This window comes from Heptranchias perlo, chromosome 7 (assembly GCF_035084215.1).
Source record: "Heptranchias perlo isolate sHepPer1 chromosome 7, sHepPer1.hap1, whole genome shotgun sequence".
Taxonomy (NCBI): Eukaryota; Metazoa; Chordata; class Chondrichthyes; order Hexanchiformes; family Hexanchidae; genus Heptranchias; species Heptranchias perlo.
Window position 1 is genome coordinate 50,376,744 of NC_090331.1, and position 15,940 is coordinate 50,392,683.

General features: G+C 45.1%; 1 protein-coding gene across 4 annotated transcripts in view; it reads right to left on the bottom strand.

Moving 5' to 3' along the window:
• Window positions 1-15,940, bottom strand: part of ubr3 (ubiquitin protein ligase E3 component n-recognin 3) — a 323,662-nt gene that overhangs the window by 64,802 nt on the left and 242,920 nt on the right. For all 4 annotated transcript variants that reach the window (XM_067987503.1, XM_067987502.1, XM_067987501.1 and 1 more), the window contains one exon: window positions 2,779-2,884. In XM_067987503.1, coding sequence (XP_067843604.1) covers window positions 2,779-2,884 — 106 coding nt within the window. The remainder of the gene's footprint in view (window positions 1-2,778; window positions 2,885-15,940) is intronic.

The window sequence follows — 15,940 nt, forward strand, 5'->3', positions numbered from 1 at the left end:
TGGAGAAAGGGAGGAGGGAGGGGGAGAAAGGGAGGAGGGAGGGGGAGAAAGGGAGGGAGGGAGGGGGAGAAAGGGAAGGAGGGAGGGGGAGAAAGGAAGGAGGGAGGGGGAGAAAGGGAGGGAGGGAGGGGGAGAAAGGGAGGGAGGGAGGGGGAGAAAGGAGGGAGGGAGGGGGAGAAAGGGAGGGAGGGAGGGGGAGAAAGGGAGGGAGGGAGGGGGAGAAAGGGAGGGAGGAGGGGAGAAAGGGAGGGAGGGAGGGGGAGAAAGGGAGGAGGGAGGGGGAGGGGGAGAAAGGGAGGGAGGGAGGGGAGAAAGGGAGGGAGGGGAGGGGGAGAAAGGGAGGGAGGGAGGGGGAGAAAGGGAGGGAGGGAGGGGGAGAAAGGGAGGGAGGGAGGGGGAGAAAGGGAGGGAGGGAGGGGGAGAAAGGGAGGAGGGAGGGGAGAAAGGGAGGGAGGGAGGGGAGAAAGGGAGGGAGGGAGGGGGAGGGAGGGAGGGAGGGGGAGGGAGGGAGGGGGAGGGAGGGGGGAGAAAGGGAGGGAGGGAGGGAGGGGGAGGGAGGGGGAGAAAGGGAGGGAGGGAGGGGGAGGGAGGGGGAGAAAGGGAGGGAGGAGGGGGAGGGAGGGGGAGAAAGGGAGGGGGAGGGAGGGGGAGAAAGGGAGGGAGGGAGGGGGAGAAAGGGAGGGAGGGAGGGGGAGAAAGGGAGGGAGGGAGGGGGAGAAAGGGAGGGAGGGAGGGGGAGAAAGGGAGGGAGGGAGGGGGAGAAAGGGAGGAGGGAGGGGGAGAAAGGGAGGGAGGGAGGGGGAGAAAGGGAGGGAGGGAGGGGGAGAAAGGGAGGGAGGGAGGGAGGGAGGGGGAGAAAGGGAGGGAGGGAGGGAGGGAGGGGGAGAAAGGGAGGGAGGGAGGGAGGGGGGAGGGAGGGAGGGGGAGGGAGGGAGGGGAGGGAGGGAGGGGGAGGGAGGGAGGGGAGGGAGGGGGAGGAGGGGAGGGAGGGAGGAGGGAGGGGGAGGGAGGGAGGGAGGGGGAGAAAGGGAGGGAGGGAGGGGGAGAAAGGGAGGGAGGGAGGGGGAGAAGGGAGGGAGGGAGGGGGAGAAAGGGAGGGAGGAGGGGGAGAAAGGGAGGGAGGGAGGGGGAGAAAGGGAAGGAGGGAGGGGGAGAAAGGGAAGGAGGGAGGGGGAGAAAGGGAGGGAGGGAGGGGGAGAAAGGGAGGGAGGGAGGGGGAGAAAGGGAGGGAGGGAGGGGGAGAAAGGGAGGGAGGGAGGGGGAGAAAGGGAGGGAGGGAGGGGAGAAGGGAGGGGGAGAAAGGGAGGGAGGGAGGGGGAGAAAGGGAGGGAGGGAGGGGGAGAAAGGGAGGGAGGGAGGGGGAGAAAGGGAGGGAGGGAGGGGGAGAAAGGGAGGGAGGGAGGGGGAGAAAGGGAGGGAGGGAGGGGGAGAAAGGGAGGGAGGGAGGGGGAGAAAGGGAGGGAGGGAGGGGGAGAAAGGGAGGGAGGAGGGGGAGAAAGGGAGGGAGGGAGGGGGAGAAAGGGAGGGAGGGAGGGGGAGAAAGGGAGGGAGGGAGGGGGAGAAAGGGAGGGAGGAGGGGGAGAAAGGGAGGGAGGGAGGGGGAGAAAAGGGAGGGAGGGAGGGGGGAGGGAGGGAGGGAGGGGAGGGAGGGAGGGGGAGAAAGGGGAGGGGGAGAAAGGGAGGGAGGGAGGGGGCGGGAGAAGGGAGGAGGGAGGGAGAAAGGGAGGGAGGGGAGGGGAGAAAGGGAGGAGGGAAGGGAGAAAGGGAGGGAGGGAGGGGAGAAGGGAGGGAGGGAGGGAGGGGGAGAAAGGGAGGGGGGAGGGGAGAAGGGAGGGAGGGAGGGAGGGGAGAAAGGGAGGGAGGGAGGGGGGAGAAAGGGAGGGAGGGAGGGGGAGAAAGGGAGGGAGGGAGGGGGAGAAAGGGAGGGGGCAGAGAGAGAGGGGCTGAGAGGCAGAGATTGGAGAAGGAGGAGAGGTTGGGAAAGAGATTGTCTTGAAGGTGAGGGGACCTCTGGCCTTCCTGCCACCTGCCTTTAGGTAGGCACAAGTGGGGAGTGGGGGAGGATTAAGGGTGAGGTGAGTGATAGTGAAGCAGGGGGAGGGAAAGGGGATGATACAGGTGTTGAGCAGGTGTTTCAAAGTGGAAGAAGTTGGGGTAATGATGGGAATGACAAGATGGTAGAAAGGGGAGAAGACAGGGGTAAGCATGTGATTGGGAAGAAGCATGTGATTGCAGGAAAGGAGCTACTGAGGGACAAATTTTACCGATAACCCCCTCTAAATGTAGCCTGTTCTCTGCCACACCACTATAACCTCCCACTTGAAAGAAAAGAAAGGCCAAGAGATAGAGATGAATAAGCGGTTAGAGTGAAAGAAGCAAAAAGAACGATTATGGGGGGAGAGAGGGAGTCAGACAGACAGAAGTAGAAAAGGAAAGACAGAAAGAGACAGGTAAATGAGTGACCATATTCTGACTTACCATATTGAATGACATGAGAAATTGACTAGTTATTTCTTAGAGTTAGGCAGGAAAAAGCAGAAACCATGTCAATGAGGCATTTTCCATTGTAGAAGAGTTGATGCCCTTGGTATTAAGAAAATTGCTACCTGGGCATACCTGAGGATCTAAAAAGGGCCAGAATAAATGCAGTGCTAACAATGATGCTGCTTGCATTTATCCTTGTGAAATCTATGCGGAGAAAATTCCTGTAGAATTAATCTGTTTATTTTATTGGGACTGTGTAAATTAGGAGAAGAACATTGTAAATGAAGGACTCACCCTGAATCAATAACCTGTGTCAGTCGTGTAAGTCGTGTCCAGGGATTGTAAGCAGAGTCAATTCTAAAAAGGCGCATGTGCATGGCTAACACATGCAACAACTGGTCTGAAACACAAAACAACATATTTTGTTTAGAACAATATACAACAGTACTCTGCGTTCCCAATTTCTCCATATTCTCAAAGAAGGAATTATTCTTAAGTTTAAAAAAAACTCTAATGCACAACCTCCAACTAACTATCCAGAAGATGAACAACAAGTTGTGGGAACCTGCTGTATTTGCCATTTACATTACTGTTACCATTGGACTGCAGCAGCACAGAGGTTTATTAATTAGGATTTTTGAATACTAACCTCTTTAGTAAACACAAATTAGACAATGTCAGCTAGATGGTATTTGCATTCGTAAAAATCTGTTCATAAGAGAGAGGCTCATGCCACTGGAAACCTGAAAGGTAGAAGTTGTTATAGGACAGAGAGTAACAATGAACTGACATGAGGTGGAGAACTTGTTGCAACACTGGAGAGGAACTATGTGGAACCAAAGCTCAAGTAGAGTTTCACACACTACATCAAATGGCCAAAGAAAGTTGGCAGATTAAATAATTCAACTGTAGGGCTCATTGTTGAGCATCTCAGGTGTTTTTCAGTACATCGAGTCTACAGCACAGAAACAGGCCATTTGGCCCAACAGATCTATGCCAGCGTTTATGCTCCATACGAGCCTCCCCTAACCCTTTCACCATATCCTTCTATTCCTTTCTCCCTCATATGCTTATCTAACTTCCCTTTTATAATACGGAGTACTCCAAATGTGGTCTGACCAAGGTTCTATACAAGTTTAGCATAACTTCTTTACTTTTCAATTCTATCCCTCTAGACATTAACACTCATGCTTGGTTTGCCTTTTTTATGGCCTTATTAACCTGCGTCGCTTCTTTTAGTGATTTATGAATCTGTACTCCTAGATCCCTTGGCTCCTCTACCCCATTTAGACTCTTATTATCCAAGCAATATGTGGCCTCCTTATTCTTCCTACCAAAATGCACCACCTCACCCTCATCTATATTGAAATTCATTTGCCAATTACACGTCCATTCTGCAAGTTTATTAATGTCTTCTTGCATTTTGACGCATACTTCCATTGTATTAATTACACCCTCCTATTTGGTGATGTCTGCAAATTTTGAAATTGTACTTTCTATTCCCGAGTCCAAATCATTGATGTAAATTACGAACAATAGTGGTCCCTGCACCAATCCCTGTGGAACACCATTTCCCATCTTTTGCCAGTCTCAGTAGCTACCCTTAACCCCATTTCTCTGTTTTCTATTTTGTAGCCAATTTGCTATCCATTCTGCTACCTGTCCCAACTCCACACGCTCTGACCTAAGTCATGAGTCTACAATGCGGTACCTTATCGAAGACCTTTTGAAAATCCAAATAAATTACATCTACTGGAACAATACATAGTAGGAACTATGCTATTGTTTTCTACATTTAGATTGCAAATTATTCAGTTGAAAACAGAAAATAAATTGTGTCTCAATGTTGTAATATGGCTTCAAAGGCTGGAGGAATGGTATAAATATTTGAAGTGAACATTAGATCACATTGTTCAAAACAAATATGCTCCAGCTTAGCACCGAGCTTAATTGACAGCCATATCAGGGATCTAGCGCAAGGTATGTCCTCGGGGGGTTTCCCAAACAGCCGCCAACCAAGATGGAAGATCGGCGGAAACCCCAGAGATGTGTAAGCAGGATTTCTGCCAATCTTCCGTAGTTATTGTGGCTGATCTGGAGACACCCCGAGGAAATTCCCAGCGTTGTTTCCAAGCATTTGATATCTACCTATAGAGTGATTGCCATAACTGTAGTTTCAATTTACAATGTTGCATGTAATCTTTACGAATAATAAAATCTCAAATCAAATTTTAAAAATGAATTTTTATTTATTAGATGTGAATATGATAATATACACAAACGGTAATTAAAATAGCATAGAATCATAGAAATTTACGGCACAGAAGGAGGCCATTCGGCCCATCGTGTTTGTGCCAGCCGAATAAGAACTATCCAGCCTAATACCACTTTCCAGCTCTTGGTCTGTAGCTTTGTAGGTTACAGCACTTCAAGTGCATATCCAAGTACTTTTTAAATGCAATGAGGGTTTTGCCTCTAGCACCCTTTCAGGCATTGAGTTCCAGACCCCCACCACCCTCAGGGTGAAAAAATTTCTCAACTCCCCTCTAATCCTTCTACCAATTACTTTAAAATCTATGCCCCTGGTTATTGACCTCTCTGCTAAGGGAAATAGGTCCTTCCTATCCACTCTATCTAGGCCCCTCATAATTTTATACACCTCAATTAAATCTCCACTCAGCCTCCTCTGTTCCAAAGAAAATAACCCCAGCCTATCCAATCTTGCCTCATAGCTAAAATTCTCCAGTTCTGGCAACATCCTTGTAAATCTCCTCTGCACCCTGTCTAGTGCATACACACCTTTCCTGTAATGTGGTGACCAGAACTGTATGCGGTACTCTAGCTGTGGCCTAACTAGTATTTCATACAGTTCTACCATAACCTCCCTGCTCTTATATTCTGTGCCTTGGCTAATAAAGGAAAGTATCCCGTTTGCCTTCTTAACCACCTTACCTCCCTGTCCTGCTACGTTCAGGGATCTGTGGACATGCACTCCAAGGTCCCTCTGTTCCTCTACATTACTCAGTATCCTACCATTTATTGTGTATTCCCTTGTCTTGTTTGCCCTCCCCAAATGCATTACCCCACATTTCTCTGGATTGAATTCCATTTGCCACTTTTCTGCCCACCTGACCAGTCCATTGATATCTTCCTGTAGTCTACAGCTTTCTTCCTCACTATCAACCACACGGCCAATTTTTGTATCATCTGCAAACTTCTTAATCATGTCCCCTACATTTAAGTCTAAATCATTGATATTCACCATGAAAAGCAAGGAACCTAGTACTGAGCCCTGCAGAACCCCACTGGAAACAGCCTTCAAGTCACAAAAACACCCGTCAACCATTACTCTTGATTCCTGCCACTGAGCCAATTTTGGATCCAACTTGCCACTTTCCCTTGGATCCCATGGGGTTTTACTTTTCTGACCAGTCTGCCATGTGGGACTTTGTCAAAAGCCTTGCTAAAATCCATGTAGACCACATTAAATGCGCTACCCTCATCGACCCTCCTGTTGCCTGCTCAAAAAATTCAATCAAGCTAGTCAGACACAGCCTTCCCTTAACAAATCCATGCTGACTGTCCATGATTCATCAGTGCCTTTCTAAATTACGATTAATACCGTCCCTCAGAATTGTTTCCAATAATTTGCCCACCACCGAGGTTAGGCTGACTGGCCTGTAATTACTCGGTTTATCCCTTTCTCCCTTTTTAAACAATGGTACAATGTTAGCAGTCCTCCAGTCACCACACCTGTAGCCAGAGAGGATTGGAAAATGATGGTAAGTGCCTCCGCTATTTCCTCCTTTGCTTCTCTTAACAGCCGGGGATACATTTCATCTGGGCCTGGCGATTTATCTATTTTCAAAGATGCTAAACACCTTAATATTTCCTCTCTCACTATGTTTATCTCATCATCCTGTACCATCTACAGGATCCACTGCAGCAACTCATCAAGGCTTCTTCGACAGTACCTCCCAAACCCGCCACCTCTACCACCTAGAAGGACAAGGGCAGCAGGCACATGGGAACACCACAAACCTGCACGTTCCCCTCCAAGTCACACACCATCCCGACTTGGAAATATATCGTCGTTCCTTCATCGTCGCTGGGTCAAAATCCTGGAACTCCCTACCTAACAGCATTGTGGGAGAACCTTCACCACACGGACTGCAGCATTTCAAGAAGGTGGTTCATCACCACCTTCTCAACGGCAATTAGGGATGGGCAATAAATGCTGGCCTTGCCAGCGATGCCCACATCCCATGAACGAATAAAAAAAAATCCAATATTTCACACTCCTCCTCCTTAACTACAATGTCTGAATGTCTGCATCGTCCCCCCTCTTTGTGAAGACAGACGCAATGTATTCATTAAGAACCATACCCACACCTTCCGCCTCCACACGCAGATTACCTTTTTGGTCTCTAATAGGCCCTACTCTTTCCTTCGTTATCCTCTTGCTCTTTATGTACTTATAAAACACCTTTGGGTATTCCTGATTTTACTGCCCGATATTTTCTCAGGCCCTTTCTTTGCTTTCCTAATTTCCTTTTTAATTTCACCCCTGCACTTTCTATACTCCTCTAGGCTTTCTGTAGTACTGAGCTCTCGGTATCTGACATAAGCTCCCCTTTTTGCCTTATCCTACCCTGTATGCTCCTTGACATCCAGGGGGCTCTAGATTTGGGAGTCCCTCCCTTTTTCTTTGTGGGAACATATTTGCTCTGAACCCTCACTATGCCTCCTTGAATGCCTCCCACTGCTCTGACACTGATTTACCTTCAAGTAGCTGTTTCCAGTCCACTTTTGCTAAATCACATCTCAGCTTAGTAAAATTGGCCTTTCCCTAATTGAGAACTTTTACTCCTCGTCTGTCTTTGTCCTATTCCATAACTACGCTAGATCTAACTGAATTATGATCACAATCATGAAAATGCTCTCCCACTGATACCCCTTCCACCTGCCCAGCTTCATTCCCTAAAACTAAGTCCAGAACTGCTCCCTCTCTTGTTGGGATTGCTACGTACTCATTTAAAACAAAACATCTTTCTAAAAGCAATGGATCTGTCTGGATCTCCTCAATAACTGGGTGATGGGCAGTTGATCTATTTCCACTTTCTCAACCCACTTGGCAAGTAAAACCAAAGCCAAATTATGATCTTTTTATATATATGTATGTGATTTACACAGGTCAAAGCCAACGTGTATGGGATCATCACCATAAAAAGTACAAACTTCATTCTTCACATAAAGAACTCCCGGCTGTATTTGAAGGTACAACCCGTCTAGTTCAGTTGCAAGAGTGAGGGAAAGCTTATCTCCAGAGGGATGCAGTGGAATTAGCCTTTTTGCTGTCCTCGATTATTTTTAGAAGCTAGTATAAACTTTCAGAAAAACTAATTTTCTCCAGCTTTACAATGTACAAATTGCCTACTAATTTTGACGGCTACAAATTAAAATTTTGATAACAGAAGTTAATGTCAAATCATAACACAGCTCTTTTTCTCTACCGAGGAAAATTTAGAATGAGTTACTAAATTCACCAGCTAACCTACAAAGACCTCTTCTGCGGCTGCGTGCCAGTTTCCTATAAAATGGATAAGATGTATTCTATTACGTTGTGCATTCTGGGTAGGAACAGATCCTATTAATGTCAGGGCAGTAGAGAATCGCATCTGGAGCATGAATATAGGACAGAGCCTGAAATGCATAAACAGAAAGCTGAGAGCCCGGGACTGCGCGGGCTACACAGTGTACCAGAAACCCACATATAACGTCACAACTACCGATCACCTCGTTCCCACTTTGTTAAATATACAAGGTTTTTAAATTGAAATAGTTATTTTTATTTTATTTGCAGTTTTTCAATCAATAAATTGAATTAATTTTTACTGCAAGTTCCCTGACTACAGTTCAGGCCTGTCTCTGATACGGAAGAAGTGAAAGTACATGGGCGCACAGGCGCAAAGTGCGAATACGATGTATTTTTCTCCTGGATCGCTAGCGATAGTGCTTGGGAAATCAATCCTCCACTCCTGGAGACTCCTGGACAATCTGGGAAGGTTTGCAACGCTATACCCTTATCAACGAATCTCAGTCTTCAAAATTTCAAGTAACTCAGCATCCACAGCCTTTTGGGGGAAGAGAGTTCCAGATTTCCACTATTCTTTGTATGAAAAAATGCTTCCTGATTTCACTCCTAAATGGCCTAGCTTTAATTTTAAAATTATGCCCCCTTAATCCCCCATCAGAGGAAATTGTTTCCCTGCATCCACCCAATCGAATCCCTTTATCATTTCAAACACCTCGATTAGATTTCCCCTCAACCTTTTAAATTCAAGCGAATACAAACCAAGTTTCGATTCATGGAGCACTGGCACCAGTACTTGGGAAAGAGGGAGCTGTTCCGTTCAGATGGGCTCCATTTAAACCAGGCTGGGACCAGTGTCCTGATGAATTGAGTAACTAGGGCTGTAGAGAGGGGAGGGGGGGGGGGGGGGGGGGGGGGGGAGTAGGGTTCAGGGGAGGGGAAATTTATAAATCTAAGGAGAAAAGTCAAGGCCATAGAGCAGTGTTAGCGAATTGGGTAAAAATAAGCAGTGTGTGACAGGAAGGAACAGAGAGTTTAACGGTAATAGTGCATCGGTGAATAAGGTCAAATCAGGGAAAAATAGTAAAAAGTTAAAATTAAAGGCGCTTTATCTGAATGCACAATGCATTCGTAACAAGATAGACAAATTAATGGCACAAATAAAGATGAATGGGTTTGATCTGGTAGCCATTTCTGAGACGTGGCTGCAAGGAGACCGAAGTTGGGAACTAAATAATCCAGGGTACTTGATTGTTTTGAAAAGACAGACAAAATGGAAAAGGAAGGAAGGGTAGCCTGGATAATAAGGGATGACATAAGGACAGCAGAGAAAGGATCTTGGCTCAGAAGATCAGGAAGTAGAATCAGTATGGGTGGAGATAAGAAATAACAACGGGCAGAAAACATTGGTGGGAGTAGTTTATAGGCCCCATAATAGTAGTTAAACTGTTGGACAGAGTATTAATCAAGAAATAAGAGGGGCTTGTAACAAAGGTAATGCAATAATCGTGGAGGACTTTAATCTTCATGTAGACTGGGCAAATCAAACTGGCAAAAGTAGTTTGGAGCACGAGTTCATGAAATGCATTCGAGACAGTTTCCTAGAACAACACTTCGTGGAACCAACCAGGTAACAGGCTATTTTAAATCTGGTCTTGTATAATGAGACAGGGTTAATTAGTAATCTCATAGTAAAGGATCCTCTGGGGAAGGGTGATCATAATGTGACAGAATTTCACATTGAGTTCGAGAGTGACGAATTTAAGTCCGAAACTAGAGTCTTAAACTTAAACAAAGCCAATTACATAGGGATGAGGGATGAGTTGGCTAAGATGGATTGGGAAATTAGATTAAAAGATATGATGGTAGATAAGTAATGGCGAACATTTAAAGAAATATTTTGCAATTCTCAATATACATTCCACTGAGAAATAAAAGCTCCATGGGAAAAGTGATCTACACGTGGCTAACTAAAGAAATTAAGGATAGTATTAGATTAAAAGAGGTTTACAATGTTGCCTCTTTAAGAGTAGTAAGCCTGAGGATTGGTAGAGTTTTAGAAACCAGCAAAGGATGACCAAAAAATTGATAAAGAGGGAGAGAATAGAATGAGAGTAAACTAGCAAGAAATATAAAAACAGGCTGTAAGAGCTTCTACAAGTAAAAAGGAAGATAGTAGTGAAAGTAAATGTGGGTCCCTTAGAGGCTCAGACAGGAGAAATTATAACGGGGAATAAGGAAATGGCAGAGACATTAAACAAATATTTTGTATCTCTCTTTACAGTAGAAGACACAAAAAACATATCAGAAATAGTGGGGAACCAAGGGTCTGATGAGAGTGAGGAACTTAAAGTAATTAATATTAGTAAAGAAAAAAGTACTGGAGAAATTAATGAGACTAAAAGCCGAGAAATCCCCTGGACCGGATGGCCTACATCCTAGGGTTCGAAAAGAGGTGGCTGCAGAGATAGTGGATGCATTGGCTGTAATCTTCCAAAATTCCCTAGATTCTAGAACAGTCCCCGTGGATTGGAAGGTAGCAAATGAAACCCCGCTATTCAAGAAAGGAGAGAGAAAACAGGGAACAACAGGCCAGTTAGCCTAACATCAGTCGTCAGGAAAATGCTGGAATTCATTATTAAGGACATGGTAACAGGGCACTTAGGAAATCATAATATGATTAGGCAGAGTCAACAAGGTTTTATGAAAGGGAAATCGTGTTTGACAAATCTATTAGAGTTTTTTGAGGATGTAACTAGCAGGGTAGATAAAGGGGAACCAGTGGATGTAGTATATTTGGATTTTCAAAAGGCATTCAATAAGGTGCGACACGAAAGGTTGCTACACAAGATAAGGGCTCATGGGGTTGGCAGTAATATATTAGCATGGATAGAGGATTGATTAATGGACAGAAAACAGAGAGTACGAATAAACGAGTCATTTTCAGGTTGGCAGGCTGTTACCAGTGGTGTGCCGCAAGGATCAGTGCTTGGGCCTCAGCTATTTACAATATATACGAATAACTTAGATGAAGGGATCAAGTGTAACGTATCCAGGTTTGCTGATGATACAAAGTTAGGTGAGAAAGTAAGCTGTGAGGAGGGATAAAGAGTCTGCAGTTAAGTGAGTGGGCAAGAAGGTGGCAGATGGAGTATAATGTGGGGAAATGTGAGGTTATTCACTTTGGTAGGAAGAATAGAAAAACAGAATATTTTTTAAATGGTGAGAAACTATTAAATGTTGGTCTTCAGAGGGATTTGGGTGTCCTTGTATAAGAAACACAGAAAGTTAACATGTAGGTACAGTAAGCAATTAGGAAGGCAAATGGTATGTTGGCCTTTATTGCAAGGGGGTTGGAGTACAAGACTAAGGAAGTCTTGCTACATTTGTACCGGGCTTTGGTGAAGTACTGTGTACAGTTTTGGTCTCCTTACCTAAAGAAGGATATATTTACCTTAGAAGCGGTGGCGTGAAGGTTCACTAGATTGATTCCTGGGATGACAGGGTTGTTCTATGAGGAGAGATTGAGTAGAATGGGCCTATATTCTCTGGAGTTTAGAAGAATGAGAGGTGATCTCATTGAAACATATAAGATTCTGAGAGGGCTTGACAGGGTAGATGCTGAGAGGCTGTTTACTCTGGCTAGAGTGTCTAGAACTAGGGAGCATTGTCTCAGGATAAGGGTTTGGCCATTTAGAACTGAGATGAGGAGAAATTTCTTCACTCAGATGGTTGTGAATCTTTGGAATTGTCTATCTCAGAGGGCTGTGGATGCTCAGTCATTAAGTATATTCAAGGCTGAGATTGATAGATTTTTGGACTCTAAGGAAATCAAGGAACATAGGGATCAGGCGGGAAAGTGGAGTTGAGGTCGAAGATCAGCCATGATCTTATTGAATGGTGGATCAGGCTCGAGGGACCATAGGACCTACTCCTGCTTCTATTTCTTATGTTCTCAACCCGTCCTCATAATTTAACCCTTTAAGCCTGGTAACATTACAATATATAGGTATTCCTATCTGACGTAGGAAGTGTGCTATGACTGACATCGCGTGGGAGACACAACGTTTTCATATGTAGATGAATTAATCTCCCATGGCATTGCACACAGGGAATCAAGACCAAGTTTAGTACTCAGGTAAGGCAGCACTACAGGGCAGCACACAACTGAATCAAGGTGCACAGATGTAATTCAGTCCCAATATTAAAGTCATACATTGTGTTCTTATTTTTATATTACCATGATAAATTCACATTTGTAATGTGCCCAGGTAAGCTCATCACACTACAATTACATTTTCCCACTTGTGGTGGAGCTGCAATAACTCCACTCGGGGAGAGTGCAATTACAATGTGACAAGTTTACACAGGGAATTTCCATTATAAATGTTAACAAAGTGTGCGCAGATGCAAAATTTTTGAATAAATTAAAAATATATACTAGCAAATTGCTCGTGGCGCCAGTCACTGCACGTCAGAGGAGATGCTGTTTAACTAACAAGAACATTATACAATGTAAACCACAATTCACTATTTTGTTGCTGAAGCGCAGGTTTGTGTCTCTTTAAAGCTACAAGATGCAATTGCTCTGAATTCTTGAAATGAATGCTCAGGTCAATTACATGTCAGGCTGCAGATTAGAGTAGTGGCTGGTGTCAAATCTGACACAAAGGAAGATGGTCACGGTGCTGAAGGACAATCATCTGGTACAAGAATTTTGCATAATTTGCAGCAAGTGCAATGGCAAGGTGAAACACAGGAAATGTGGCAAAACTGCACCATGGCTTTAATTAATATTGTACTAGCAGATCTCCTGTGGAATTGCTCAGGGAGAGTCAGCCACGCTGCTTTCAAACAATAGGAATTCTATGGCAAGTAATGCATACCATCAGGATGCTAATTTATGTTGACAAGCCAGATCAAACTGTATTTTTATTAGTCTATTCTGGGGATTTTTACTGGTGATTTGGGGATTACTTCTGTGATACTACCTGTTTTTCTGTGAAAATTGTAAATAAGTGGCCTTGATTATATGTTCATTTAACTATATATTTAATTTTATCTTATTCTGTTTAAAGCCCCAAATATACAGGAAGATGGTAGACAATACATTGCAAACTGGAGGTAGATAGGTGAGGCTCAGCAGTATAGAGGGGATGGGTTGTGGGGTTTAGTAGCAGTTATGGCGGGGTGCTGGCATTTTATAGGATTACAGCTGCCGTGATATGCAGGAACTCGTGTAGAATCTGCAGTTTTCTTTACTGAGTCATTCTTGAGGTTTCACAGTAGCAGAGAGCAAGTGACAGCGCTTGGTAGGTTTGGGGGAGTTGTCATATGGCACAACTGAGGTGGGGGCTGGGTTGTGCAGTCAAAGTTAGTTTGGTGAATTGCTGCAATGTATCCTGTAGATAGTGCACAATGCAGCCACAGTGCTCCGTTGATTGAGGGGGTGGATATCAATTCCAATGGCAGAGGGCCAACCATGCTGACTGCTGTGTCCTGTGTCCTGGATGGTGTTTAGCTTCTTGAGTTTTGGCCGCACCCATCCAGGCGAGTGGTGAGTATGCCATCGCACTCCTCACTTGAACTTTGTAGATGGTGGAGAGGCTTTCAGGGATCAGGAAGTGACTCACTCATCACAGAGTACTTAGTCTTTGCCCTCCCTTTGCAGCTCAGACGGAGGTGGTCAAGCTTTTTAAATTGTTGTAGATGGTTACTGCCTGATACTTACACGGTGCAAACATTATCTGCCTTTCGATGCCCAGGTCGTGCAATAGGCTGACATGGGTGACTTTATTATTGAAGGAATTGTAAAGGGAGCTGAATAATGCACAAATTTCAGCAAACAGCCCCACTCCTGACCTTATATTGGAGGGAAAAAAAAATCACTGATGAAGCAGCTGGAGATGGCTGGGCTGAGAACACTATCCTGAGAAACTCATGTAGCAGTGTCTTGGGACTGCAATGACTAGCCTCCAACAATCACCTTTCCTTTGTGAGTTTTCCTTTTACCCCCATTGATCTTAATTTTGCTAGGGTTCCTTAAAGCCATTTTTGGTCAAATTATGCCTTGACGTGAGGGGAAGTTACCCTTACCTCTCCTCTGTCATTCAGCTCGTGTCCATGCCTGGATCAAGTCTGTGACAAGATTGGGAGCTGAGTGCTGCTGGCGAATTTGAAACTGAATGTTGGTAAGCAGGTTATTAGTGAATAGATGCTGCATGATCCCACTATTGCTAATTCCTTCTATAATTTTGCTGAGTATTGAGAGGAGACCAATAGGGTAGTAACTGGCTGGATTAGATTTGTTCTGCTTTTTATGGATAGGATTGGCAATATTCCACATTATTGGGTAGATGCCAGCGTCATAGCTGCACTGGAATACCTTGGCTGAGGGTGAGGAAAGTAATGGCTAGCTCTGGTGTGGAGTGTCTTTACTACACGGCTCACCGTCACCTTCTCAAGGGCAATTAGGGATGGGCAATAAATGCTGGCCTTGCCAGCGATGCCCACATCCCATGAATGAATTTTTAAAAAAACTACAGCTGGGATGGTCAGGGCCCATAGCTTTTGCTGCATCCAGTGCATTTAACCGCTACTTAATGTCACATGGAATGACTAAATTGGATGGATGCTGGCACCTATGATGGGAGGGAGCTGATTGGGATTGTACTCCTTGCCAAGTCTTTTCAGCAAAAACTGCCAACACCAGCCTGGGCTCTTACCCTCACATGCTCCGGTTCGCTATAGTCGAGAGCACACATTTTCATGGAACATCCTCCCTATTGTCGCCTGATTGTCCATCACCATTATTGACTGGATGTGGTAGAACTAGAGAGCTTTGCTATGATCCATAGCCTGCTGTTTTTGGTGTTTAACATGCAGATAGCCCAGTAGCTTCAGTAAGTTGGTGCCTCATTCTAGGGTATGCCTAATGCTGCTCCTGGCACACCCTTTACACTCCCCATTGAAGTAGGGTTTCTTCTGGCTTGATGGTGATGCAGGAATGAGAGATGTGTTGGGTTACAAGGTTGCAGATATATACAATTCTGCTTCTGGATGTCTAGTTTTGAGCTGCTAGATCTGTCCTTAATCTGACCCACATAGCACCGTGGTAGTACCACACTACAAAATAGATGGTGTTCTCACAGTGAAGACAAAACAGTGTGGTGGTCTCTCCTATCAATGCTATCGAGGGCAACAACAGGTAGGTTGGTGAAAACAAGGTCAAATAGGTTACTCCCTTGTGTTGGTTCCCTTGCCACTGATGCAGGTCCAGCCTGGCAGCTATGTCCTTCAGAACACAGGCAGCTCAGTCAATGGTGGTACTACCATGCCAATGTTGGTGGTAGACACTATCACCTACCCAGTGTACATGCTGCCTCTCTCAGCAATTGCACCAAGTGTTGTTCAACATTGAGGAGTACTGATTCATCAGTTGAGGGAGAGCAGTAGGTAATAATTTGCAGAAGGTTTCCATGGCCAAGTTTAATCTGAAGCCAAGACTTCTGGTCGAGTTTTGGTTTGGCTGTTGTTCTTTTAAGTCCAGTCATTGTACATAAGCAGCTTCAAAAAACACAACTGCAATTCAAGTTCCTGTACCAAACTTATTTTGGTACAATGTTGCAAGTTTTGTCAGTTACAGTCTAGAGAGTGGAATAATTCAAACTTAAACAGTGCTGTGTGATTAGTTCAGTTTGTTCAAGATGGATAGCTCTTTTTCAAATTCCAGTGGTCACATATTTAAAATCCAAGAAGTTCCAGTAACAGTTATGGGACAAGAAAAGCACAGTCCTGTTTGAATTGGAGTGTAATTTTGAAAATTGCAGAAGGAACTGGTCAGTTCCGAGAGAGAGAAAAATC